This window comes from Ovis aries, chromosome 2, assembly GCF_016772045.2.
Source record: "Ovis aries strain OAR_USU_Benz2616 breed Rambouillet chromosome 2, ARS-UI_Ramb_v3.0, whole genome shotgun sequence".
In the NCBI taxonomy this organism is placed as follows: domain Eukaryota; kingdom Metazoa; phylum Chordata; class Mammalia; order Artiodactyla; family Bovidae; genus Ovis; species Ovis aries.
The window spans coordinates 57,215,429-57,237,578 of record NC_056055.1 but is presented as its reverse complement, the minus strand read 5'-3'; the positions used below and the strand labels follow the sequence as shown (position 1 = coordinate 57,237,578).

Genomic DNA, 22,150 nt, shown 5'->3' with positions numbered 1-22,150 from the left:
TATGTGACTTTAAGTTTCTTTCCATTCTGCTTGTTCACATCATACATAATTCTAATCTTAAAAAAGCTATAACTGTGAACCAAAAACTACTCTATAAAGATATTAATTAAAAATTAGAAAGATTGTACTTATAGGTTGATTTCTCCTCTCTTCTGATCTATGTGAATAAATAGTACAACCATCTACCCAGTTGCTTGGGGCCCATCTTTGCTTTGGAAGCCCAGGTGGCACAGTGGTAAAGAATCTGCCTGCCAGTGCAGGAGACACAAAAGACGCTAGTTTGATACCTGGGTCAGGAAGGTTCCCTGGATTAGGAAATGGCAACCAACTCTAATATTTTTGCCTGAAAGCTTCCTGGACAGCAGGGCCTGGTGGGTCCATGGGGTTGCAAAGAGTCGTATACAACTGAGCACTCTCCACATATCTTTGCAAGGTATCTTGAATTTCTCCTCCCCTTCTCTTTCCGTGTGTATGTGCGTGCTTGATAGTCATGTCTGACTCTTTGCAACCCCATGGACTGTAGTCTGCCAGGCTACTCTGTCCAAGGAATTCTGTCCAAGGAATTTCTAGGCAAAAATACTGGAGTGGGTTGCCATTATCTTCTCCAGGGAGTCTTCCTGACTCAGGGATCAAACCTGGCATTTCTTGGCATGTCCTGCATGGCCAGGTCGGTTCTTTACCAGTTGAGCCACCAGGGAGGCCCTCTCCTGCTGTAACCATGTCTTTTAGTGCCATCTCCAGAAGAGATCTTTCTTAGGTCCTTCTTCTCTTTGCCACTTCTACTGCTACAACTCTAATCCAAGTCATCATTTTTTGGTTTGAATCCCTTTATTACATTCTTGCTGATCTCTCCTTTCATCCTGGCCACTGTCAGACCTAGTCTCCACATAGCATTATGAATGTTTAGGTTATATAATACTGTAGCTCAGAATGCTTATTCAGTTCACTTCCGTCACTCAGTCGTGTCTGACTCTTTGCAACCCCCTGGACTGCAGCACCCCAGGCTTCCCTGTCCATTACCAACTCATAGAGCCCACCCAGACTCGTATCCATTGAGTCCGTGATGCCATCCAACCATCTCATCCTCTGTCATCCCCTTCTCCTCCGCCTTCAATCTTTCCCAGCATCAGGGTCTTTTCCAATGAGTCAGTTCTTCACATTAGGTGGCCAAAGTATTGGAGTTTCAGCTTCAACATCACTAATGAACACTCAGGATTGATCGGATCTCCTTGCAGTCCAAGGGACTCTCAAAAGGCTTCTCCAACACCACTTTCAAAAGCATCAATTCTTCAGCGCTCAGCTTTCTTTATAGTCCAATTCTCACATCCATACATGACTGCTAGAAAAACCATAGCCTTGACTAGATGGACCTTTGTTGGCAAAGTAATGTCTCTGCTTTTTAATATGCTGTCTAGATTGGTCATAAGTTTCCTTACAAGGAGTAAGTATCTTTTCATTTCATGGCTGCAGTCACCATCTGCAGTGGTTCTGGAGCCCAAGAAAATAAAGTCTGTCACTGTTTCCATTGTTTCCCCATCTATTTGCCATGAAGTGATGGGACCAGATGCCATGATCTTAGTTTTCTGAATGTTGAGCTTTAAGCCAACTTTTTCACTCTCCACTTTCACTTTCATCACGAGACTTTTAAGTTCTTCACTTTGTGCCATAAGGGTGGTGTCATCTGCATATCTGAGGTTATTGATATTTCTCCCAGCAATCTTGATTCCAGCTTGTCCTTCCTCCAGCCCAGTGTTTCTCATGATGTACTCTACATATAAGTTAAATAATACTGGATGACAATATATAGCCTTGACATAATCCTTTTTCCTATTTGGAACCAGTCTGTTGTTCCATGTCCAGTTCTAACTGTTGCTTCCTGACCTGCATACAGATTTCTCAAGAGGCAGGTCGGTTGTTTGGTATTCCCATCGCTTTCAGAATTTTCCACAGTTTGTTGTGATCCCTGCAGTCAAAGGCTTTGGCATAGTCAAAACACAGAAACAGAAGGTTTTTTATGTCTTAATATAAACCAATGAAACGGAGTAAAGTACTCAGAAATTGTTCCAATTATATATGCCAGACAGGCAGGCAGATCAGTAGGGAAAAAGATGGACATTGGGGGGTTAATTGGTTATTTTTGTGGAAAAAAATGGAATTGGATCCGCTTGTCTCATTATATGCAGAACTCAACCTGAAAAATGTAAAAAGAAAGAACTTTAAAACACCCAAGAAGACTTTTTATCTTGGGTTAGAGAAGGATTTCTTAATGGGTCACAGAAAGCTCAAACCATAAGGAAAAGATATTACTCAGTTAAAGCATCTATTCATCAGAAGATGTCTTATATAAGCCAGAAAGTGAGAGGAGGCTAACACATAGAATTATCTAGGTTGAGGAGGTTAACACATACAGTTATCCACCTTATACCAGTTATGGACAAGCTAAAAGTTCAAACTTAACTAAACAAACTCATTACTGCTTAAAGCTCTCATTATTCTTAAGTGAAAGTGTGAAGAAGCCCTTTCTGTCTGTTATCTGATTCCCATAATGTTGTATCCAACCCCACTTCCTCCTTTCAGTGGGTTCCCACCAGACTTCCTTTTCTTCCTTTGTCACCACAGGCTCCTTTCCAGTTCTGGACCTTTGCAGCCGTTTCCTCTCATCTCAGATTCTCTTCTGGCAGCTCTCTGCAAGATGCTCTCGTTCTCATCCTTCAAGTCTTAGTTCAAAGGTCACTTCCTCAAAGGGGCTGTTTCTAATTCTTACGAATGAACCATTACTTAGAAATTATGTTAAGAATTCCCTAGTGATGGAAGGCCCTGTTGGGGCAGCAGGCACTTCACTGGGCTGGATGGTGAGGACTTTTGTTCACTACTTTACAATTAGGCCCACATGTGCAGGTATCAGCCTGTAAAATTCTGCACCCAGTTTCAGCGTGGTTTAGTTTGTCAGATGGCCAAGCAATTCACCAGCTGGGTGTGTCGTACAGTTCATCTGGAGATAACATCACATCCCACAGGCTAAGGGCCAGCCCCACAAGAAGGCCCCTACTCCCTACACCTTAGACACCAGCCCTAAATCCAGATTATTCTGTGTTTTTAATAATCTCCTCATTGAGTTTAATTAATGAGCCACAGCAGCTCACAGGACTCAGAGAAACATTTAACTTACCAAATTGTGTGTGTACTCAGTTGCTCAGTTATGTCCGACTCTTCGTGACCCCCGGAGTATAGCCCTCCAGGGTCCTCTATCCATGGAATTTTCTAGGTAAGAATACTGGAATCAGTTGTCATTTCCTTCTCCAGGGGATCTTCCCAGCCCAGGGATTAAACCTGTATCTTTTGGATCTCCTGCATTGGCAGGCAGATTCTTTACCATTGTGCCCCCCTGGCAAGCCCTAACATACCAAATCACCCATTTTTTAATAAAAGGATGTAATTCAGGAACAGTCACATGGAAGAGATGCACAGAGCAAGGCATGGGGGAGGGGCGCAGAGCTTCCACGCACTTTCCAAGTGCTCTACTCTTGCCCACATCTCCCAGTGTTCCACCAGACTGGTGGCTTCCTAAACCTTGTCCTTTGGGTTGTTCTGGAGGTTTCATTACTTATGCATAGTTGCCCAAATCAGTGGCAATGCACTGATGCCTAACTTCAGTTCCGGCCACTCTCCCCTCTCTTCCTGAAGGTCTGGTGGCTGAGACTGAAAGGTCCAACCTTCCAGTTAAGTGGCAGGTTCGCTTAGCAACCAGCTCCCACCCTTAAGAGCCCTCCAAAAGTCACCTGATTAACCTAACAAAAAGCACCTTTTATTGCTCTCTTTGCTTCCGAAATCCCAAGGATTTTTGGACCTCTGTGTCTGGAAGTGTAACTATGACCAAATATTTGTTTCTTATGGTAAATCTCAGTATCACAGCCTGGTTCAGTGTTGTTCAAATTGCAGTTCCTAGATTGACTAAGTAGTGAAATCAGTAGTGAATGTTTTTTATTTAGAAAAAGAGAATAGAAAATACAGAAGTGTGCCACACATAGTATTTGGTATTTGTTAGGCTGTTGTTTCATTTTCTTGTGTGTTCTGTGCAGATGTACAACATGCTCATACACTAGTTGTGGTCAGAAATGTTGGAAAGCAACTAATCTGTCATCTGAAGTTCTAAGGTCAACTGCAGGGTTACTGAAAAATATAAAGTAGACAGGCTTTTCAGATACAACTCTACTTTTAAAAAATACTGTAAAATAACTAAAGAAAACTTTTCTGAGCAGGATCCCTTAGCTTGATAACTTTAATGACTACAGCACAAAATGGAAGCATTGGTTTAAGTAAGATAATGTATTAAAATGTCTTCACTGCAAGCAATAAATGCTGGAGAGGGTGTGGAGAAAAGGGAACCCTCCTACACTGTTGGTGGGAATGCAAACTAGTACAGCCACTATGGAGAACAGTGTGGAGATTCCTTAAAAAATTGCAAATAGAACTACCTTATGACCCAGCAATCCCACTGCTGGGCATACACACCGAGGAAACCAGAATTGAAAGTGACACATGTACCCCAATGTTCATCGCAGCACTGTTTATAATAGCCAGGACATGGAAACAACTTAGATGTCCATCAGCAGATGAATGGATAAGAAAGCTGTGGTACCTATACACAATGGAGTATTACTCAGCCGTAAAAAAGAAATCATTTGAATCAGTTCTGATGAGATGGATGAAACTGGAGCCGGTTATACAGAGTGAAGTAAGCCAGAAAGAAAAACACCAATACAGTATACTAACACATATATATGGAATTTAGGAAGATGGCAATGATGACCCTGTATGCAAGACAGGAAAAAAGACACAGATGTGTATAACGGACTTTTGGACTCAGAGGGAGAGGGAGAGGGTGGGATGATTTGGGAGAATGGCATTCTAACATGTATACTATCATGTAAGAATTAAATCGCCAGTCTATGTCTGATGCAGGATACAGCATGCTTGGGGCTGGTGCATGGGGATGACCCAGAGAGATGTTATGGGGAGGGAGGTGGGAGGGGGTTCATGTTTGGGAATGCATGTAAGAATTAAAGATTTTAAAATTTAAAAAATAAAAAACTAAAAAAAAAAATAAAAAATAAAATGTCTTCAAAAAATTCTTTTTTAAAAAACTTATTTTAATTGGAGGCTAATTACTTTATAGTATTGTAGTGGTTTTTGCCATACATTGACGTGAATCAACCATGGGTGTATATGTGTGCCCCATCTTGCATCCCCCTCCGACGTCCCTCCCCATCCCATCCCTCAGGTCATCCCAGTGCACCAGTCCTGAGCGCCCTGTCTCATGCATCAAATCTGGACTGGCGATCTGTTTCACATATGGTAATATACATGTTTCAGTGCTGTTCTCTCAAAGCATCCCACTCACCTTCTCCCACACAGTCCAAAAGTCTGTTCTTTACATCTGTGTCTCTTTTGCTGTCTCACATATAGGGTCATTGTTATCATCTTTTTAAATTCCATATATGTGCGTTAATATACTGTATTGGGGGCTTCCCTGGTGGCTCAGAAGTATTGGTGTTTTTCTTTCTGACTGACTTTGCTCTGTATAATAGGCTCCAGTTTCATCTACCTCATTGGCACTGATTCAAATGCATTCTTTTTAATAGTTGAGTAATATTCCATTGTGCATATGTAAAATCTCTTCAAAAAATTCTTTAAGTAGTTTATAAACAAAAACCTCCAGGAAATTTTATTCAATTATTGATTTGCTTAGAAATACTTTTCTTAGTAAACAGTGGATCAATTCAGAAAAAAAAAAATTCTAATAGGATTTCTGATGGGGAAGTTAATATTATAACGATTCAAGTTTTTTTCCTTTCCTTTTCTTGCTGTTATTACTTTGTTGAGTTAAACCGCAAGTTAAAACAGTAGAATCCTTGGAACAGGACTCAGAATTTTCCTCTTTACTTGTTACCTGTTTTTCCCTTAAAGGTCACTCCAGAGATTTTGAGGACAAGAGAGATCTGTGGTTTTAGTGTGAGAAACTTACCCTTGCAGTGATGATCTTTCTTAGGTTACTGTAAATGCCCATCTTTCCCCTGCAGTAAATCTCATGTTTTAAATCATCAGGAAAGAATAAGCTTAGATTGTAAATTTCCTTCCTTTGCTCTTTTTTATATTCTTTCTTCTGTGTATTCACTTAACTTTTAGCTTTGGCTAGAGATATTTGTTCAGAGCAGGAACTCCCAGTTTTCTGGCTAGAAGGGTGCATCCTATTTTCCCCACCTCTACAACTGCAGGAGAGTTGAAAGAACAGTAAAACGAACAAAGTGTACTCATCACCTGGGCTTCCCAGGTGACTCAGTGATAAAGAATTCGCCTGTAGTGCAGGAGATGTGGGTTTGATCCCTGGATCAGGAAGATCCCCTGGAGAAGGAAGCGGCAACCCACTCTAGTATTCTTGCCTGGGAAATCCCATGGATAGAGAAGCTACAGTTCATGGGGTTGCAAAAGAGTCAGATACAACTTAGCAACTAAACAACAGCAACAGCTCATCACCTAGACCTAGATTCACCAATGAACATTTTGTCACTTTTGCTTTGTACATGTATACATGCAGACAGAAGACTTATACTTGGTGTGTGCTGAATTCTTTGAAAGAGGAAGACTTGATAATATTCACCCCTTAACACATCAGTGTGCATCTCCTATAGTTTTCCAGTGTGAGCACGATACCCTAAAGACATCCATCTGTGTAGTGTATAGTTCATATTCACATTTGTCCAGAAAATGTCCTTGATACCACATCTTTCTTCACAGCAGTTGTCCCTCAATCTGTTCCGCACGTACAGGGGCGCTTCTGTTGTGCTGTCTCTTCAGTCTTCTCTCACGCTGCTGAGAAGCAGTTCCCAAACATTTCACTTTATGACTTTGTCATTTTGAAAATTCCAGGCCAGTCTATTGGAATGCCCTACAATCTGGACTTGCGTGGTGGTTTTCTCATGTTTGAAAGTGAAAGTGTTACTTGCTCTGTTGTGTCCACCTCTTTGCCATCCCATGGACTGCTGCCTGCCAGACTCCTCTGTCCATGGGATTATCTAGGCAAGAGTACTGGAGTGGGTTGACACTTCCTTCTCCAGGGGATCTTCCCGACCCAGGAATCGAACCAGAATCGCCTGCATTGCAGGCAGATTCTTTACCATCTGAGCCACGTAGATTCAGATTAAGTATTAGTAAAAACATTCCCTGACTGATGTTGTGTATTTCCCAGTTGTATCACGTTATTGGTGAAGCTAATCATCTGTGTGGATAGCCTTTGACACTGAATAACCTGTTCCCCAGCAGCATTTCACTCAGTGGTTTTAGTGTTTCTTGATGCTGTGAATAGATTTGGAGTAATGAGGTGGTAAATTTTAAATTCTTTTCCTTTTAAAATAATATTCTTTCCTGCCTTTCCCCTTGCTCCTTCTCAGTGAGTGAGTATGTGTGTAAATATAGACTTCTGAATACTTTTTTCCAATGATAGAAACAATCATTTATTGGGCATCATGCTATGGGTTTTAAATGCTCAATCTCATAAAATTTTCCCAGCATCCTTGGAGAGGTAGGTTTTATATCTGTTTCCACATTTTACATGAAGAAACTTGAGGACATGAAGTGACCTGCTCTTGCTCACAGAGATGATAACGATTCTAGCTGAGTGGCTCTGATGTCCCTTCATTATGGTGCCTCCCCACGTATCATCCAGGATTTCCTTTCTCAGACTCATCTCAGCCCCCACAGACAGAGTTCCTACTAAAGGGTATCTTCACAACCCAGGGAGTATAGATACCAGCCCAGTCTCAGGCGTTTTCTGTGCTTGGTGCTTTATTTCCGAGTTTGTTGCCTTCTCTTGCCCAGCTCCTGTGTCTGGTCCCTTTCTTACTTTCCTCATAGAATAAGGTCATCTGGTTGGGTCAGGGCACACGTGTTCAGTATACCCAACTTGGCCAACTGGTTGGAAGCGTAGTTGTGGTCCTGAGAACTCTTCTCTGATTCTGGGACTCATGGCATGACCCATCATTATGCCTGTGTTCTTGGGGGTACCATGGAGTCTAATCGTGGCAACTGCTTTAAAAATTATGTTGTAATCTGTTACAGTTTTTATTCTTTATGATGCTTGAATTGTCTCTAGTTTTGCCAGTGAGCACCCCTTTGAGTTGACCCATTGTCCTATTTGTCATACCTGTTAATCTTACTTTCTGGCAAGAGATGGAACAGGCTCACCTTGTTATTTATTTGTTTGTTTATTTAAAGAAGCCATATGGCACCAAGTGTGGTTATTGCTATTAGGGTATCATTACTTCTAAGAAAGTTTTTTTGTTTTGTTTTGTTTTAATCTTTGCAGGATTTTCCTGTTGATAGAATTGTAGAGAGAAAGGTTCTGGACAAGAAAAGCTCTGCTTGGTTTCCAGTTGGAGTTGTTCAGAGTTGCCAGGGATTTGTGTAGACTGAGCCTCTACACCCACACTGCTCTTGTTCATTGGTCAAGGAGTTGGGGACATTTGATTAAAAAGAATTTCTTTTTTTGCTGGCGGAAAGACATTTCCTCTGAACTTGATCCGTTAGTAGTTCTTTTTTTGCCTTCATTCCAAACTTGAAACTGTGAGGAGATACTCCTTTGTTTCAGAAACTTCAGTAAAAGCTGTTAACAGAATTGAGGCTGTATCTACTACCTCATTGCTATATATTTTCAGAAATAATTACTGGCTCTTTTTCACAATTAATTATCCTAATGGAGTACTTATTTGCTTAAGCTTAAAGTTCACTCCATTTTAGTGTTTATTCTCTTGAATGGCCTATCAAGGGAAAAGAAAAAAAGAAAAAGATTTTTATTTTGTGTTGTGGTTTGAGATAAGAGAGTGTTTTCTTTTTTAAATAAGGTACCCAAGATAGTGACGGCCAAGAAGGCACAGCCAGAGGAATTTTTCCAATATGTATATCTTTCTCAGTGTTTTTCAGTTATGGTTACATAGATTATATTTTATTTTAATGTTCAAGTGGTACTATAATGTATTCCCTGCTCTTTTTTGTTTGTTTGTTTTTTACTTTTAACTTATAAATTTTTTTTTTACCCTGTTGCTTTGTGATTAGAGTGGTGTTTTTATTTAAAAATGGTCACTAATACATTGGTTTTATTGACTAACCAGGAATCATTATCAATTATACCTGTCACTCTGCTGCTAGGCTAGTTTCTAGGGAGAGACTTACAAAGCAACTTAAAAATGACCACTGAATATAGAAAGTGATTTCTTTTATTGATGTAAACATTTAAAAACCTACTAAAGTATTTCAGTTTATCTGTTACATTTTTTATCATCCATCTTTTGGTAACTTAACCTCATTTTTATTTTATAGTTTTATATTTTACACACTTGGTAAAAATAGCTCCTTTCTATAGGATGCCCTGAGTGTGCTTTTTTGTTTAAAATTTTGTGTGTATTATGGATGACTTATAAAATGGGTTTATGGGTAGCCCCCTCTCATTTTTTTCTCCCTTAAATTCAAGGCATAGTCTATTCAACATTACAGTTATAATTTGGATGTTGTCATTCATAAAATCTTTGAAAGGACTTTATAATTCTGTTAAAAAAAAGTGAAAAATTAAAACCTCAGTGCAGTGTGGCATTCTGGAGCAGAAAAATGACATTAATGGAAAGCTAGAGAAATCAGAATGAATTCTGTGTTAGATTAATAGTAATGTACAATGTTAATTTTTTAGTTTTGATAAGTTCTCTGGGTATGTAATTTTTTTTAATATTTAGTTTTGACAAAGTCTACAGGTATGTAAGACGTTTTCATCTTACATAGAGGATATATAGGAACTCTATCTTTAGTTGAAAATTAATTTACCCAAAACTTTAAATATGCGATCATATGACTAAATAGTGGTGAGCCAGGTTCCAGGGTACAGAGAGTCCTGAGGCTGCTGTCTTCTCCCCAGAAGGTCACAATCTTGTTGGCAAGTCAAGGTCGTCTTCTCCATAAACAGATGAGTAACAGTACCTTTATGAGGCAGCCTGTGCCAGTGAATGATGGAGGGAGTCAGTCCTATGAGATAGGAGACACAAGGCGTGTTTGGAGAGGCCTTTGCAGAACCGGTGAAACATGAGCTGAGCAGGATAGCTGAGTGCAACTTCGATAAGTAATGAAGAGGTGGTTCTAAGAGACAGGAGTGGCCATGGGTTGAGAAAAAAGTATTGGCAGTGATGACGCATTGTGGGTTTACTGCAGTCGAAATGAGCTAGTGGAGATTTGTACTAATCAAAGTATGGGGTGCTGAGGGTCTAACTGATACGGTGGGACTGATAATTGACAGGATTCCAGGATGATGGGTATAGAAACACAAAAGGAAAACAAATGAGTGGTGACTGGTAACTTGAGGCAGTGAAAGTTACTTAGGGGATGGGTTTTGTTAAACATTTTCAGGTAATGCTGGACTGCCAAGTAGAATTGTATGGCAAGGAGTTATACCAGGGGTATTGGAGCATAGGAATGCAGCAAAAGGCTAAGGACTCTAGTGAACAGAAGGAAATGTAGCAGCATTCAGAGGGGGTAACAAAGAGAGACTGTAGTGATCACTTTTGGGTTTCCAAAGCAGGTAGGGGAGAGTCTCATAAGGAGGATATACTACTCTGGCTGTAGATATGTCAGAGGAAAAGTGACTGTGAAACCTTGAAAAATTGCTATCTGAATGGTCATCAGTTTTTCAGATTGATGGGCCTGAAATCCAGATTATGGGGAATTAACAAGGGTCCGTCTAGTCAAGGCTATGGTTTATCCAGTGGTCATGTGTGGATGTGAGAGTTGGACTGTGAAGAAAGCTGAGCGCCACAGAATTGATGCTTTTGAACTGTGGTGTTGGAGAAGACTCTTGAGAGTCGCTTGGACTGCAAGGAGATCCAACCAGTCCATTCTAAAGGAGATCAGCCCTGGGTGTTCTTTGGAAGGAATGATGCTACAGCTGAAACTCCAGTACTTTGGCCACCTCATGCGAAGAATTAACTCATTGGAAAAGACTCTGATGCTGAGAGGGATTGGGGGCAGGAGGAGAAGGGGACAACAGAGGATGAGATGGCTGGATGGCATCACCGACTCGATGGATGTGGGTTTGAGTGAACTCCAGGAGTTGGTGATGGACAGGGAGGCCTGGCGTGCCGCAATTCATGGGGTCTCAGAGTCGGACACGACTGAGCGACTGAACTGAACTGAAGCAGTAAGGGGAGTGTGTGTGTGTACAGGAGGGGGTGTTGACACTAGTTTTTAAAGATGTTTGGCTCTGCACCGACAAGGATATATACTTACAGACCTAGCTGAAGAGAGTAAAGGAAGGTTATTTAAATTTAGTAAACATTTATTCAGTGCCAGTTATATGAAAGGTATTGTGTTAGGGGGCAGTGGAGAACACACAAAGTGATTAAAATATAGTGTTTTTTTCCCCTCCTGAAAAAGTGCTACTTCAAGTTCTTTTAGTGTTAGATAGGTGTTAAAATGCTAGAGATGACGCTTACAAACAGAAGAACAGAATCAGTGACAGAACCAGCAGCAGAGGTTTGGAAAATCAATGGAGCAGCGAAGGGAGAGGGAAGAAAAGAGATGGCAGGTGCAGGCGAGGAGTCTGAGCCTTGAAAGGCAAAAGGGATCCTCCCTCTGCTAAGACAGGCATAGTGGAGAAGAGAAGAGACCAGTGTTAGAGCTATTATGAGATAGAACAGAGCACAGGTGAGCCTCCACTGTGAATCGCATGTGCTGCAGACTAGAGGTATATTTTTTGCCTTTGGAAAGTTCTGATTGAATGGGAAAATGAAGCTGTTAGCACTTATTTTTGGTCCTTTGAGACAAAAAGAAAAGTGAAACACTTGGGCAACTGAGACAGTGCTTTTAGCTTAGGATTTGTTTGTTTGTTTTTAATGTTTTTATAATGATATAAACATTTTTAATTGCTCACTGTGTGAACCTCTCAGTGTCTGCAGTTAGCTAGGCTGTGTGTCAGATGCAGATTCTCACAAAGCTTATATATAGCATCGGAAAGGTGGTAAGAGGACATAAAGTGAAAGTGTTAGTCACTCAGTCGTGTCCGACTCTTTGTGAGGCCATGGACTGTAGCCCACCAGGCTCCTTTGTCCATGGTATTCTCTAGGCAGTATGCAGGCTCTTAATAAATACTTGCTGATTGGACTCTTCATCTGAGATAGAAAATGGCTATGTGTCCATCCTGTGCACACAAGAAGTATTAGAAGATTTAGAGAAGAAAGTGAATTGGAGCAATTTTCTGGCTATTTCAGTAGAGCAAGGTTTTGAAATAAATTTACCATATGTTTACCTAAAGGCCTTGTTTCTTCATAGTCCTTTTTTCCATATGTTTAGAAAATATTCTGTGCTCAGATTTTTTGGTCACAACTAAGTAACAGTACATAAAAAGTTATGAACATGATTTTGTCCACTCGAAGACATTATTTTGAACTGCCCAGTTAGGTAGCACCTTGGCAGGAACTGAGCGTGGGCCGTGGTTGGTGGGGTGTCTGCGTCACTGCTCTAATTTGCTACTTCATGGATGTAAACTGGCCTTGAAAATTAGTGCTTAATTTCATTGACTGTATTTTAAGTACAAATAGCCAGAAAGTAGGTGTAGGTTAATAGGAGAGAAGAACTAAGTAGAGCTATACTTTGACTATACTTATATAGTTAGACACAGGAAGAGATAATAGAGGGGACGAGGAGGGAAGTAAAAGTACTGATGATTTGAGGAGAGGAAACAATACTTTCTCTGCTGAAGTACTTTTAAGATCATCCTTACCAGTGAAGGGAAGCAGAAGGTGCCACCCCACACATTTTTGAGAAAGCTATTTTGTGCAGTCCTGCTTGGAAAGAACGTTATAGAGAAGACTGTTTAGGTATTATAGGATAGGCCTGAAAAGTGATTCTCAAGGTATTAATTAAAATGTGATCACTATAGAAGTTAGTCTGAGAATTTCTCAACACACGTGTTCTGACAGAACGTTGTTAAGCTGAGTCTTGGTTGATGGGACTCCTGTTGAGGGACATGGTTAACTTAACAGAACTCCGCTCCTCCCCCTCGGAAGAGGCAGGGAGGCCTGCCCACTGAGGTTCCCGAAGCCTGGCTTTGCTTCGGCGGAGGTCAGCCTCTCCCCTTCCAGCCTCTGGAGGGCTTTCTCCATGTGTTGTCAGTGTGTGCTGGTAAAAATGACTTTAAACTCGTCAGCACAGTTACTGGTGCGTGCATCACAGTCCCACTCAGATAAACCTGTCACAACACGGAGGCGTCCGCTGGAGAAGAGTACAAGGGCAGGCCTCTAGCTTTTCATTCGAGCATCACTAAACGTGCGCAGAGTGCCCAATTATTTCAGCATTATTGAGCAAGCCTACAGGAGGACCCAAGCCTTGCTACATTAGATTTTCTTTAGTAATTTGCTCAAGTACCACTGAGGACACTTAAAGGGCTTAAAACGGTGGCTGCAACCAGTTTCCTTTTCTGGGTTGTTAATTCAGGTTTTCTCTTTCAAATTAACTCTGGCCGCACGCTGTGCAGCGGTTCTGGGAGAACTGTTTAACACTAATTTTCTCAATTTTCAGCTTTTTTCCCTTCAGCATAACTGCTTTAACAGTTAGTCACGTATATGTTTTGATTAGAGATGTATAATAGTGAGGCTCTATGTTTTTGGAGACCAGAATAACAGACGCTTTGTTGAAGAAATCTAATTTCAGCTATTAAAAGTAACCTAGATAATTTCAGTATTTAAAAATTAGGTTATTTATAGTGCATTGCAAAACCAACAAATCCAAGTAAAAAAGATAGCGTTTCTCTATTATTCATCTCCCTCCCTTAAAAAAAAATTATATATATATATATATATAGGATGTGTGACCCTTTCTCTGTATTTATAAAGGATAAATCTTTCCTTCATGGGTGCTGGGCTTTCCAGGGTCTCTTTGCACCACTTTCCTCCCCTTTTGTTGTTGAGGGGTGACTCAGATACAAGGAACAAGTTCAATATCTTTGTCTCGTTTCTCACAGCAGCAGCAACTCCAGGCCCAGCATCTATCACATGGACATGGTCTGCCAGTGCCTCTGACCCCACACCCTTCGGGGCTTCAGCCTCCTGCCATTCCGCCCATCGGTAGCAGTGCTGGCCTTCTGGCCCTCTCCAGTGCCCTGGGAGGCCAGTCCCACCTTCCAATTAAAGATGAGAAGAAGCACCATGACAGTGATCACCAAAGAGGTGAGTGATTTTCTCAGAATGTCCGTCTGGTATCACCTGTCTGCTGCTGAGAGTCAGTCTGGATGTCCTGGTTTGTCCTGTTTCTGGATTTCATTTTACTTGTGACTAAACAAAGGATTTTCCCTGGAAGGTAAATTAATGATCGGAAGCAGTCTGTTTTGCACAATGATCCCCTATTGACTGGCAAGAGTTAATACGCTCCCCAAAGGTATAGGGGGACACATTTCCTGGTTATTGCCTCTGATCCTTTGCTACATCCCCAAGTCTAAATCAGTAATGAAGTGCCACAGTGCTCTGTGTTTGAAATTGTGACTGGCATTATTAGCTAATTTTGACCAAATCCATTTTGGGGAAGGTTTTACTGATTAAAGGCTCACTTCATAATTTGACAGACCTAATTATTATTTTTTAAATCAGGTCAGTCTGTATAATGCAGTGAAAATCTTGCAGGTAAGAAAATAATTTAGGTAGTCTTAGTAATTGAGAAGTTGGTTTAACTACCTCTCTCACCCAGCCTCTTTAGAAGCATGAAATTAACTCATTTCTGTGTATAAGAACAACACAGTTGTTTATGTAAATGATTTTAAGTTGTGTTCTTTCTAGTTTGGTTTCTTCCCTCCACTGAAATAGATGATAATGCAGCACATTGTGATCTAACTATATGTTTGTATGGTGTATTAGTAGCCTTTATTATTTAATGACACAAAAGCAAATGAAAGTCTCTCCCAGCATTCCTTTGTGGGAATTTACTTAGTCCTGCAATGGGTGGTTCTTGGTTAGAAGGGTGTGGTTATTATTAAAACCCCGTATCTCTTCTTGTCTCAGTGCCATTACCATGAATTATGATCTTGGGTAAATGATTTTTATCACATAAACATAAATTTCCCTTCTCTGATGTTAGAAACTCTGTACTGTTTGTCATACAGTTATCTTAGTGCTATGGTCGAGAACTGAGGCATGTCTGTAAACACTTAAGTGGAAAAGTCGATAAGGAGTATAAATAACAAGAATATCCAGCTTTGGTTTCTGAAATTATGTCAAAGGTAGCTTGGTGCTCTGTGGATCTGGTCAAGTAGTAATTAATTTTAATTAATTAACTTTACAGAAAAATTGACATCTGTGTTATTTATTATTTAGTAGAGATCAAATTTGACAAGTGTATGATTTTATGTAAACTAACTGGTACTTTTCTTTTTTGCCTTCTTCTCCCCTCTTGACCTGCCCTTGTTGCTGCTGTTTTGCCTATAGACAGAGACTCCATCAAGGTAGGACTCAAAGTTACAGATGAAGGAATGACTTACCATCAGGCTCTAAACAATTTGAATAAATCTAGTAGTGGATTCTTTGAGATCTACCAAGATGATTTAATGGGCTTCACCGAATAATGGGGAACTACACTTTTAGATTCTTTCAGTTGTGAATTTGAGATTTTTGAAAAAATTGGTCCTTTTTCTCTATCAGAATCAAGATTTATAGACCAAGATTGAATTATAAGATCTGGCTTGTGTTGCTCTTTTTAGTATATCTTTGCCATGTGTGAAAGAATAACTGCTTTTCTTGAGTTAAGCTTTGGCTGTAAGATAGGTAGTGGTGGGGAAAACATCAATTTATAAGGAAATACACATTTTGGGAAACAGTTCCAGCCTACAAAACTCTTTATTAAAACATTTAAGAGCATTTTTCTTCACCAGAAAGAATTGTTTTTTGTTTGTTTCATTTCTTAGTTTAATGACATCTTGGTTTCCAGTATAGCAAGTTATTCTCCTTGGGTTTTGCATCTGTCTTACTTGCCTCCTCTGTGTCTTTATAGAGAAGTTATAGGGAAAGAGGAAAAGTATTCTAGGGCCTAATGATTTGGATGTGCTTGTGTAATACCGTAATGAGGTGTGCTAAGGATACTTGAATTTATATAGTAAGCAAACAAGAAAAACAGGCAACTGTGGCAGGAAATGAGTAAAGTATGAAATTGCTTGGTAACTTTTGGATCATGTACAATGTAAATATGCTACTGTATTGTGGATAATTGTGTTATACATGCCATTTATATTTTGTACAGATTAGAAAGCAAAGGAAGTTCTCAAGCACAGATGCTGTGAATTCGTTGTATTTTACAGTAGTTGAATGTTTTAGAGCATATGCAGTTACATCTCTTGGAGCTTTTAATGAAGTTATGCATGCAGAAACTGAAATCTTCCCTTGAAACCACCTGTGCTGTCACTTTGAATGCTGCTTTATTCCTTATTTTTTTGTAATAATAAAGAGGAAGTAGTTTTTCCCTGAAGCCATTAAATGATAGAAAATAAAATATATCTATTTTACCCTTCAAGAATCTTTGTAATTTGGAAGGGTATCTGCATACCCATAGAAATGTCAACATTGACAAATAGGAACTGCACGCTTTGAATTATTTAATTTTGCATTTACAGTTGTGTACTTTGTCGTTAGTATGAGCATCAATACCTAAACTCAAAAGCTTTCTTAATCAGAGTGTAGTAAGTTCTCCACACATAAGTACTTAGGAAGTAGTAAGTAAATGGCATTGACCAGGATTTGCTGGTAGCAGCCCTTGGGAAGCCTGCCTAGTTATTCTGAGGCCAGTGACAACCATTCCCTGCCTTCATATGATAAATACATACCTTCAGGCAGGCCAGTGAGCTAAACAGAAGCCTCCTCTCATACCCCACTCCCAGAAGACTGAAAATATTTATACTCCAGTGCACACTTTTGTGTCAGTTTCATTTTATAGTTCCTCACGCCAGAGTAGGGTATGTTTTGAAATCGTATATAATCATTCAAGATGAGTCTGGGAGTAAGTATCTATGTAGCTTGGAAACCAGGGGAAAAGCAAGAGGAAATAGAAGTAGATGATTTTGCCTTGATTTATTGTGGAATGGTAGCTATAAATAGAGGTTTTTGTTGGGTACCATTTTTGAATTGAAGTTGCGCTGCGTCAGGTTTGGGGCTGTCCTGTGGCTTTGCTAGGTGAAATAGTTCACTAATTTTTATAAATATGTTCTGTGACACTCAGAAAAGCAGTTAGTTGCTTGTGCCATCGATTGTCCTCATCCTCCCATAAGTGGTTCCTGGTTAAGAGGGGCTTTTTATGATTGTCTGCTGTGTGACTGGAGATGGTTTTTATCAGCCGGAGCATGCCAGTTGCCTGCAGCTGGAGTCAGGCTTGTATGAAATAATTTATTCATGCAGGATAATGCTCCTTAACATTTAACAGGTAATGAACGTGACATAAATTTCCTTCTTGCTTTTAATTTTTCCCTTTCCTCTTCTAATGTGCAAACAGGCTGCTCTGGTACTCTAAATAATAAGTAATTTTTGGCCATCTGTCAAAAGGAAATTTCAATACAAATTTAAATTAATGGTGCCTGAAATTTTTTATAGCTCTCTAAAAGCCTCTAATGTGCAGAAAATTCTGAATCTGCTGGTAGTAATTAGTGTTGCATGTAATGAGGATGTGGGCAATGTTATATAGTCCCAGTGTAACATTTTGATATGGTAGCAAAATTTTGATTTATATGAGGTTGTGGATGGGTTTAATTGTGAGAGACACTTTAAAATGTTTTCTTGATGTTACAGATTATTAAACAAGACAGATTTCAGAATAGCTTATAAAATATAAATTTAAACTTACTATAAAGATTAAGGTAATTAAGGTGCTTTACCTTTAGGTGGCAAGTAAAAACAAAAGAAAGTCCCTTGTTAAAGTGTCGGGCTTTTTTCTTCCTTTTCTCTTCTTGAAGGTTCTTTGGCTACTAAACCAAGTGCTGTTGGCTTTATTGATCTTATTTTCTGTAGTTCCAGTAGCCAAGTTCATTCATAAGCCTGTTATTTGCAGACTTCTATCTGACGTTTTTCAACAAGGATGGAGAATGTAAATATGAACCTAAAAGAGAAAGCACTGTAGGAGCCCAAGGATCATTTTATTTGGTGAGGAGAAACCAGTTGGTGTGTGTTCCAGGGCTTTATAGGAAGGATCCAAGGCACCTGCTTGCCACTTGGCCATCCAGTACCCACGTTCATGTGCCCATTGTAAGCCCTGGATTTAGAGGCTGAAAATGGCAGGAAGCGCAGACCATGGTCTACTCACACTCTTTGTTGGAAGGGTAGAAAGCACAAAAGAGGTTCCTGCTTATCCTTCCCGAGTGGGAACTTTTTCAGCATCTTCTGGAGTTTCTCTTGAAAAGATCCCTGTGAAACCAATGAAATGTCTTCTGAGGTGATAAAACCTTCCTCTGCCCTCCCTTCTGTGTGCTGAGGGGCAGAAGTTGGTGTCACCACAGTGGTGACAGAGCAGACGTCCCATCTGCTTCCAGGAGCTTTCTAGTTGCTGGGGGTCCCAGTTCATGAGAGGATACCATTAGGTTCCTCAAATCACTGTTTCTACCTCATTGACTGATGTGAGGGTAAGGATTGAGAATTATGAAGGCCAGATTGCCTAAAACTTCGTAGGAATCTGAAATTGAGAAATTAGTTTTATTATACCCCAAATGTCTATACCTCCTAGCAAAAAATAGCCACCAAAATCAAGACCAACTTGAATATAAATGGCAAAAGCCACTATCACCAACTATTGATTAGCTACATGGCCTCTCCCAAGTTGGTATTATTGTGCTAACCTTATTACTTCCTAAGTCCTTCTTAAGTATATTATGTGTTCTTGTTTTTTTCTCCAGCATGCAGTAACCTCCTCAAGTCAGGCCCGTGAGGAATTTGCAGTTTTTTATTTGTAAAATATAGCATAATTACATTGTTTTCCTCTAAATGGTGGTGTTTTTACATTTATTATTTCATTGGATTGTGTTTCCCAAAGTGCCATATGCATCATCAGAGTATGATCGTTTTTAGTGATTTTGTACATTGCCAAATGAACCTCCAGAAGTGCTGCAACATTTAAAAATGCCAGATGCAATATTTGAGTATGTTTTTACACAATCCGCCAATCCTAAACCTTAATAGCTTTTGTAATTTTTGCTGGTATAGTAAGTATGAATAGTGCATTTAAAAAAAATTTACATGAAGATATTTTTCAAGTGAAATGTTTTTCTGTGGGTCTGTTTGCTATGTTACCTGCTCCTGAATGGATTCCTTGTTTTTGTTTAAGGGTCTTCATAATGATCTGCCTGTTAGTTGTATCTATGGCAATGTCTCTTTTTCCTGTCTTCTCTAGATTTTGGTATTTATTCTGTGTAGATGACTCCAGCATCATAGTTTGCCTTTTTTTTTTTTTTCTTTAAAAAAATTTTTTTTTAATTTTTATTTTTACTTTATTTTACTTTACAATACTGTATTGGTTTTGCCATACATTGACATGAATCCACCACGGGTGTACATGCGTTCCTAAACATGAACCCCCCTCCCACCTCCCTCCCCATAACATCTCTCTGGGTCATCCCCGTGCACCAACCCCAAGCATGCTGTATCCTGCATCGGACATAGACTGGCAGTTCGATTCTTACCATAGTTTGCTTTTTATTTTTTTATTTTTTCTTATCTCTGGTTATTCTCTATTGTCAGTAAAGGTTTATCAATGGAGAATTAGACTAAAGCCCTTTTGTTCAAATTGAAGTGTATGATTCAGGCCAAGAAAGGCCTTTAGCCTCATTAGTTGAGTGTTACAGGTGAAAGTGGGTTTTTAGCTTGAATTAACAGAATGGTTACTTCTGTTGGCTGGTTCACTTTATGCATTAAAACTTAATGGTGAAAGGTTCTGTTCCAGGGTCTTGTGTGACCTGTGTGACTTGGTTTTTATTCCCTTCTGTCTCTTTTTACTGTTGCAAAGAAATATCCATCAGAAAAGAGTGTGCCTTTAATATGTTTAACCCCTTGGCATGTCCTTTGTGGGAGAAAACAGAGAAGAAGCCACTTGAGGAGGAAGGGTGGGCCAGTAGGAGAGGGAATAACCATTTAACCCAGGCAGTTGAGGTTTTAACACTCACTTCCCTACCCCATGCACCTGAATAAACTTACCCTTCCTGAGAAAGCTTGGTGGAATTAATTGCCTATAGACTTTAGGAAGGAGAAGGCAATGACATCCCACTCCAGTACTCTTGCCTGGAAAATCCCATGGACGGAGGAGCCTGGAAGGCTGCAGTCCATGGGGTCGATGAGGGTCGGACACGACTGAACGACTTCACTTTCACTTCTCACTTTCATGCATTGGAGAAGGAAATGGCAACCCAGTCCAGTGTTCTTGCTTGGAGAACCCCAGGGATGGGGGAGCCTGCTGGGCTGCCATCTATGGGGTCGCACAGAAGCAACTTAGCAGCAGTAGCAGCAGCAGCAGACTTTAGAAGGACACATTGTAAAAAGACAAAGGCGTTGAAATCCATAAAATACTATAAAGAGGGGATAAAATTAAAAAACAAACACCACCAACAAACTAAACTGTAGCTGGGCTTGCAATATCTCCTGCTGTCCCCTTAGACATCAGTAGTCTGAGAAAGGACGTATCATTAAGGGCTGTAACTTGGACTCTGTCCACTCTAACTTATTAAAAAATTATGTGAAACCCTACTTATGCAGTCAACCCCACTGATTTCTGAGCATGCATAGCTCATAGTTCAGATTTCATTGTGTGAAGGTAGTTGGTGAGGAACGCTTTGTTTATTATTTTGTATATGATTAAAGATTTAGAGGTGTTGAGGCCTTGCCCAGGTTTACACAGCCATAGCTATACTCAAAGGAGGCAATTCCAGCATGCACTTTACCCTTGTGTACTCCAGTACTTAAAATGAACACCTTCTCTAAATAATGGACATTGTTTTGGTAACCATAATGCCCTCAATCACTTGATAATTCCTTGATAGCTTCTAGCTTCTAATATCTAGCCTACAAGCAGATTTCTATGATTATTTCAAATAATTGGTTTGCAAGAGTTTCCCTCCTTTTAAAATTTTTTCTGTACTATTAATTTGTTGAAGAAGGCTGGGCCAGCCTTCCTATAGGGTGGCCCATGTTCTAAATGTCTCTGTGTACTTCCCAATGGTGTCATGAAGACTTTCTGCTGCATTGCACCAAGAAGAGTCTTACAATGAGGGAACGGGTAGAAGAATGACGTCTAGGTTTGCATGTACGTGTTAGTGATAAACAATTCAATGAAGTTTACTAATAAGGCAGTAAAAGTTTTAGAAATGTATACTGATGATCAATAAAATATATAGGATTCTATTTGTATGCTTTTAGTTTCAGACACAGACTATCATGTATTTGCGATCCAATTCCACTTTCCAAACATACATGTAATTGCTTAAGATAGACTTTTAAAAATATATTTTCAAGTGGGTAGTGTCCTAGATGCCCTGTGCTCTGACAGAGCATAGGTTTCTCCCACTAAATTTTCAGCTCCTTAAGGGCAAGAATCTTACCTTCTTTGTGGAACTGTGTGGGAGGACAAATCAAGGATGAGTACGAAGGAAATTGTAATATTGAGTTGGCCAAAAAGTTCATTTGGGCTTTTCTGTAACATGGAAAAACCCAAACAAACTTTTTGGCCAACTGGTAGAATTAGGATCTCTCTAGGTCAGCTGTGTGTCAATGGGCAAGTCACTTAACTTCTCTGGATTTCAAAGCAGTTACTTACTACTCTAGGTATTTTTCCAAGAGTTTGAAATGTAACTGTTTTCTTAGGTTATTCAGTCCTGTCCTAGAAGTGAATTTTGCAATACAAATCTTATACCATAGGATGTATTTAAAAAATAAAGTTGGCCATACCATTAGCCAAATAAGCACAGTGGTAATTATATTTCATTTTGAGTATTGAGTGGTAGGGAAATAGTTTAATGTTCTAAAGTTTACCTTTCAAGGATTTAATTTTCCAAAATAAGATGATAATTTAAAAGTAAGTGTTTTACACTATGCTTGGTTTTTTAGTTCTTTGTGGA

The 22,150-nt window shown here is 39.7% G+C and overlaps 1 protein-coding gene across 12 annotated transcripts in view; it reads left to right on the top strand.

The window, feature by feature from the left end:
- TLE4 (TLE family member 4, transcriptional corepressor) overlaps positions 1–22,150 on the top strand; it is a 161,541-nt gene that overhangs the window by 69,790 nt on the left and 69,601 nt on the right. For 6 of the 12 annotated variants that reach the window (XM_042243321.1, XM_027964470.2, XM_027964472.2 and 3 more), the window contains 2 exons: positions 14,051–14,255; positions 15,504–15,520. In XM_042243321.1, coding sequence (XP_042099255.1) covers positions 14,051–14,255; positions 15,504–15,520 — 222 coding nt within the window. The remainder of the gene's footprint in view (positions 1–14,050; positions 14,256–15,503; positions 15,521–22,150) is intronic. The other 6 variants (XM_027964471.2, XM_042243318.1, XM_027964469.2 and 3 more) reach the window with 1 other exon arrangement.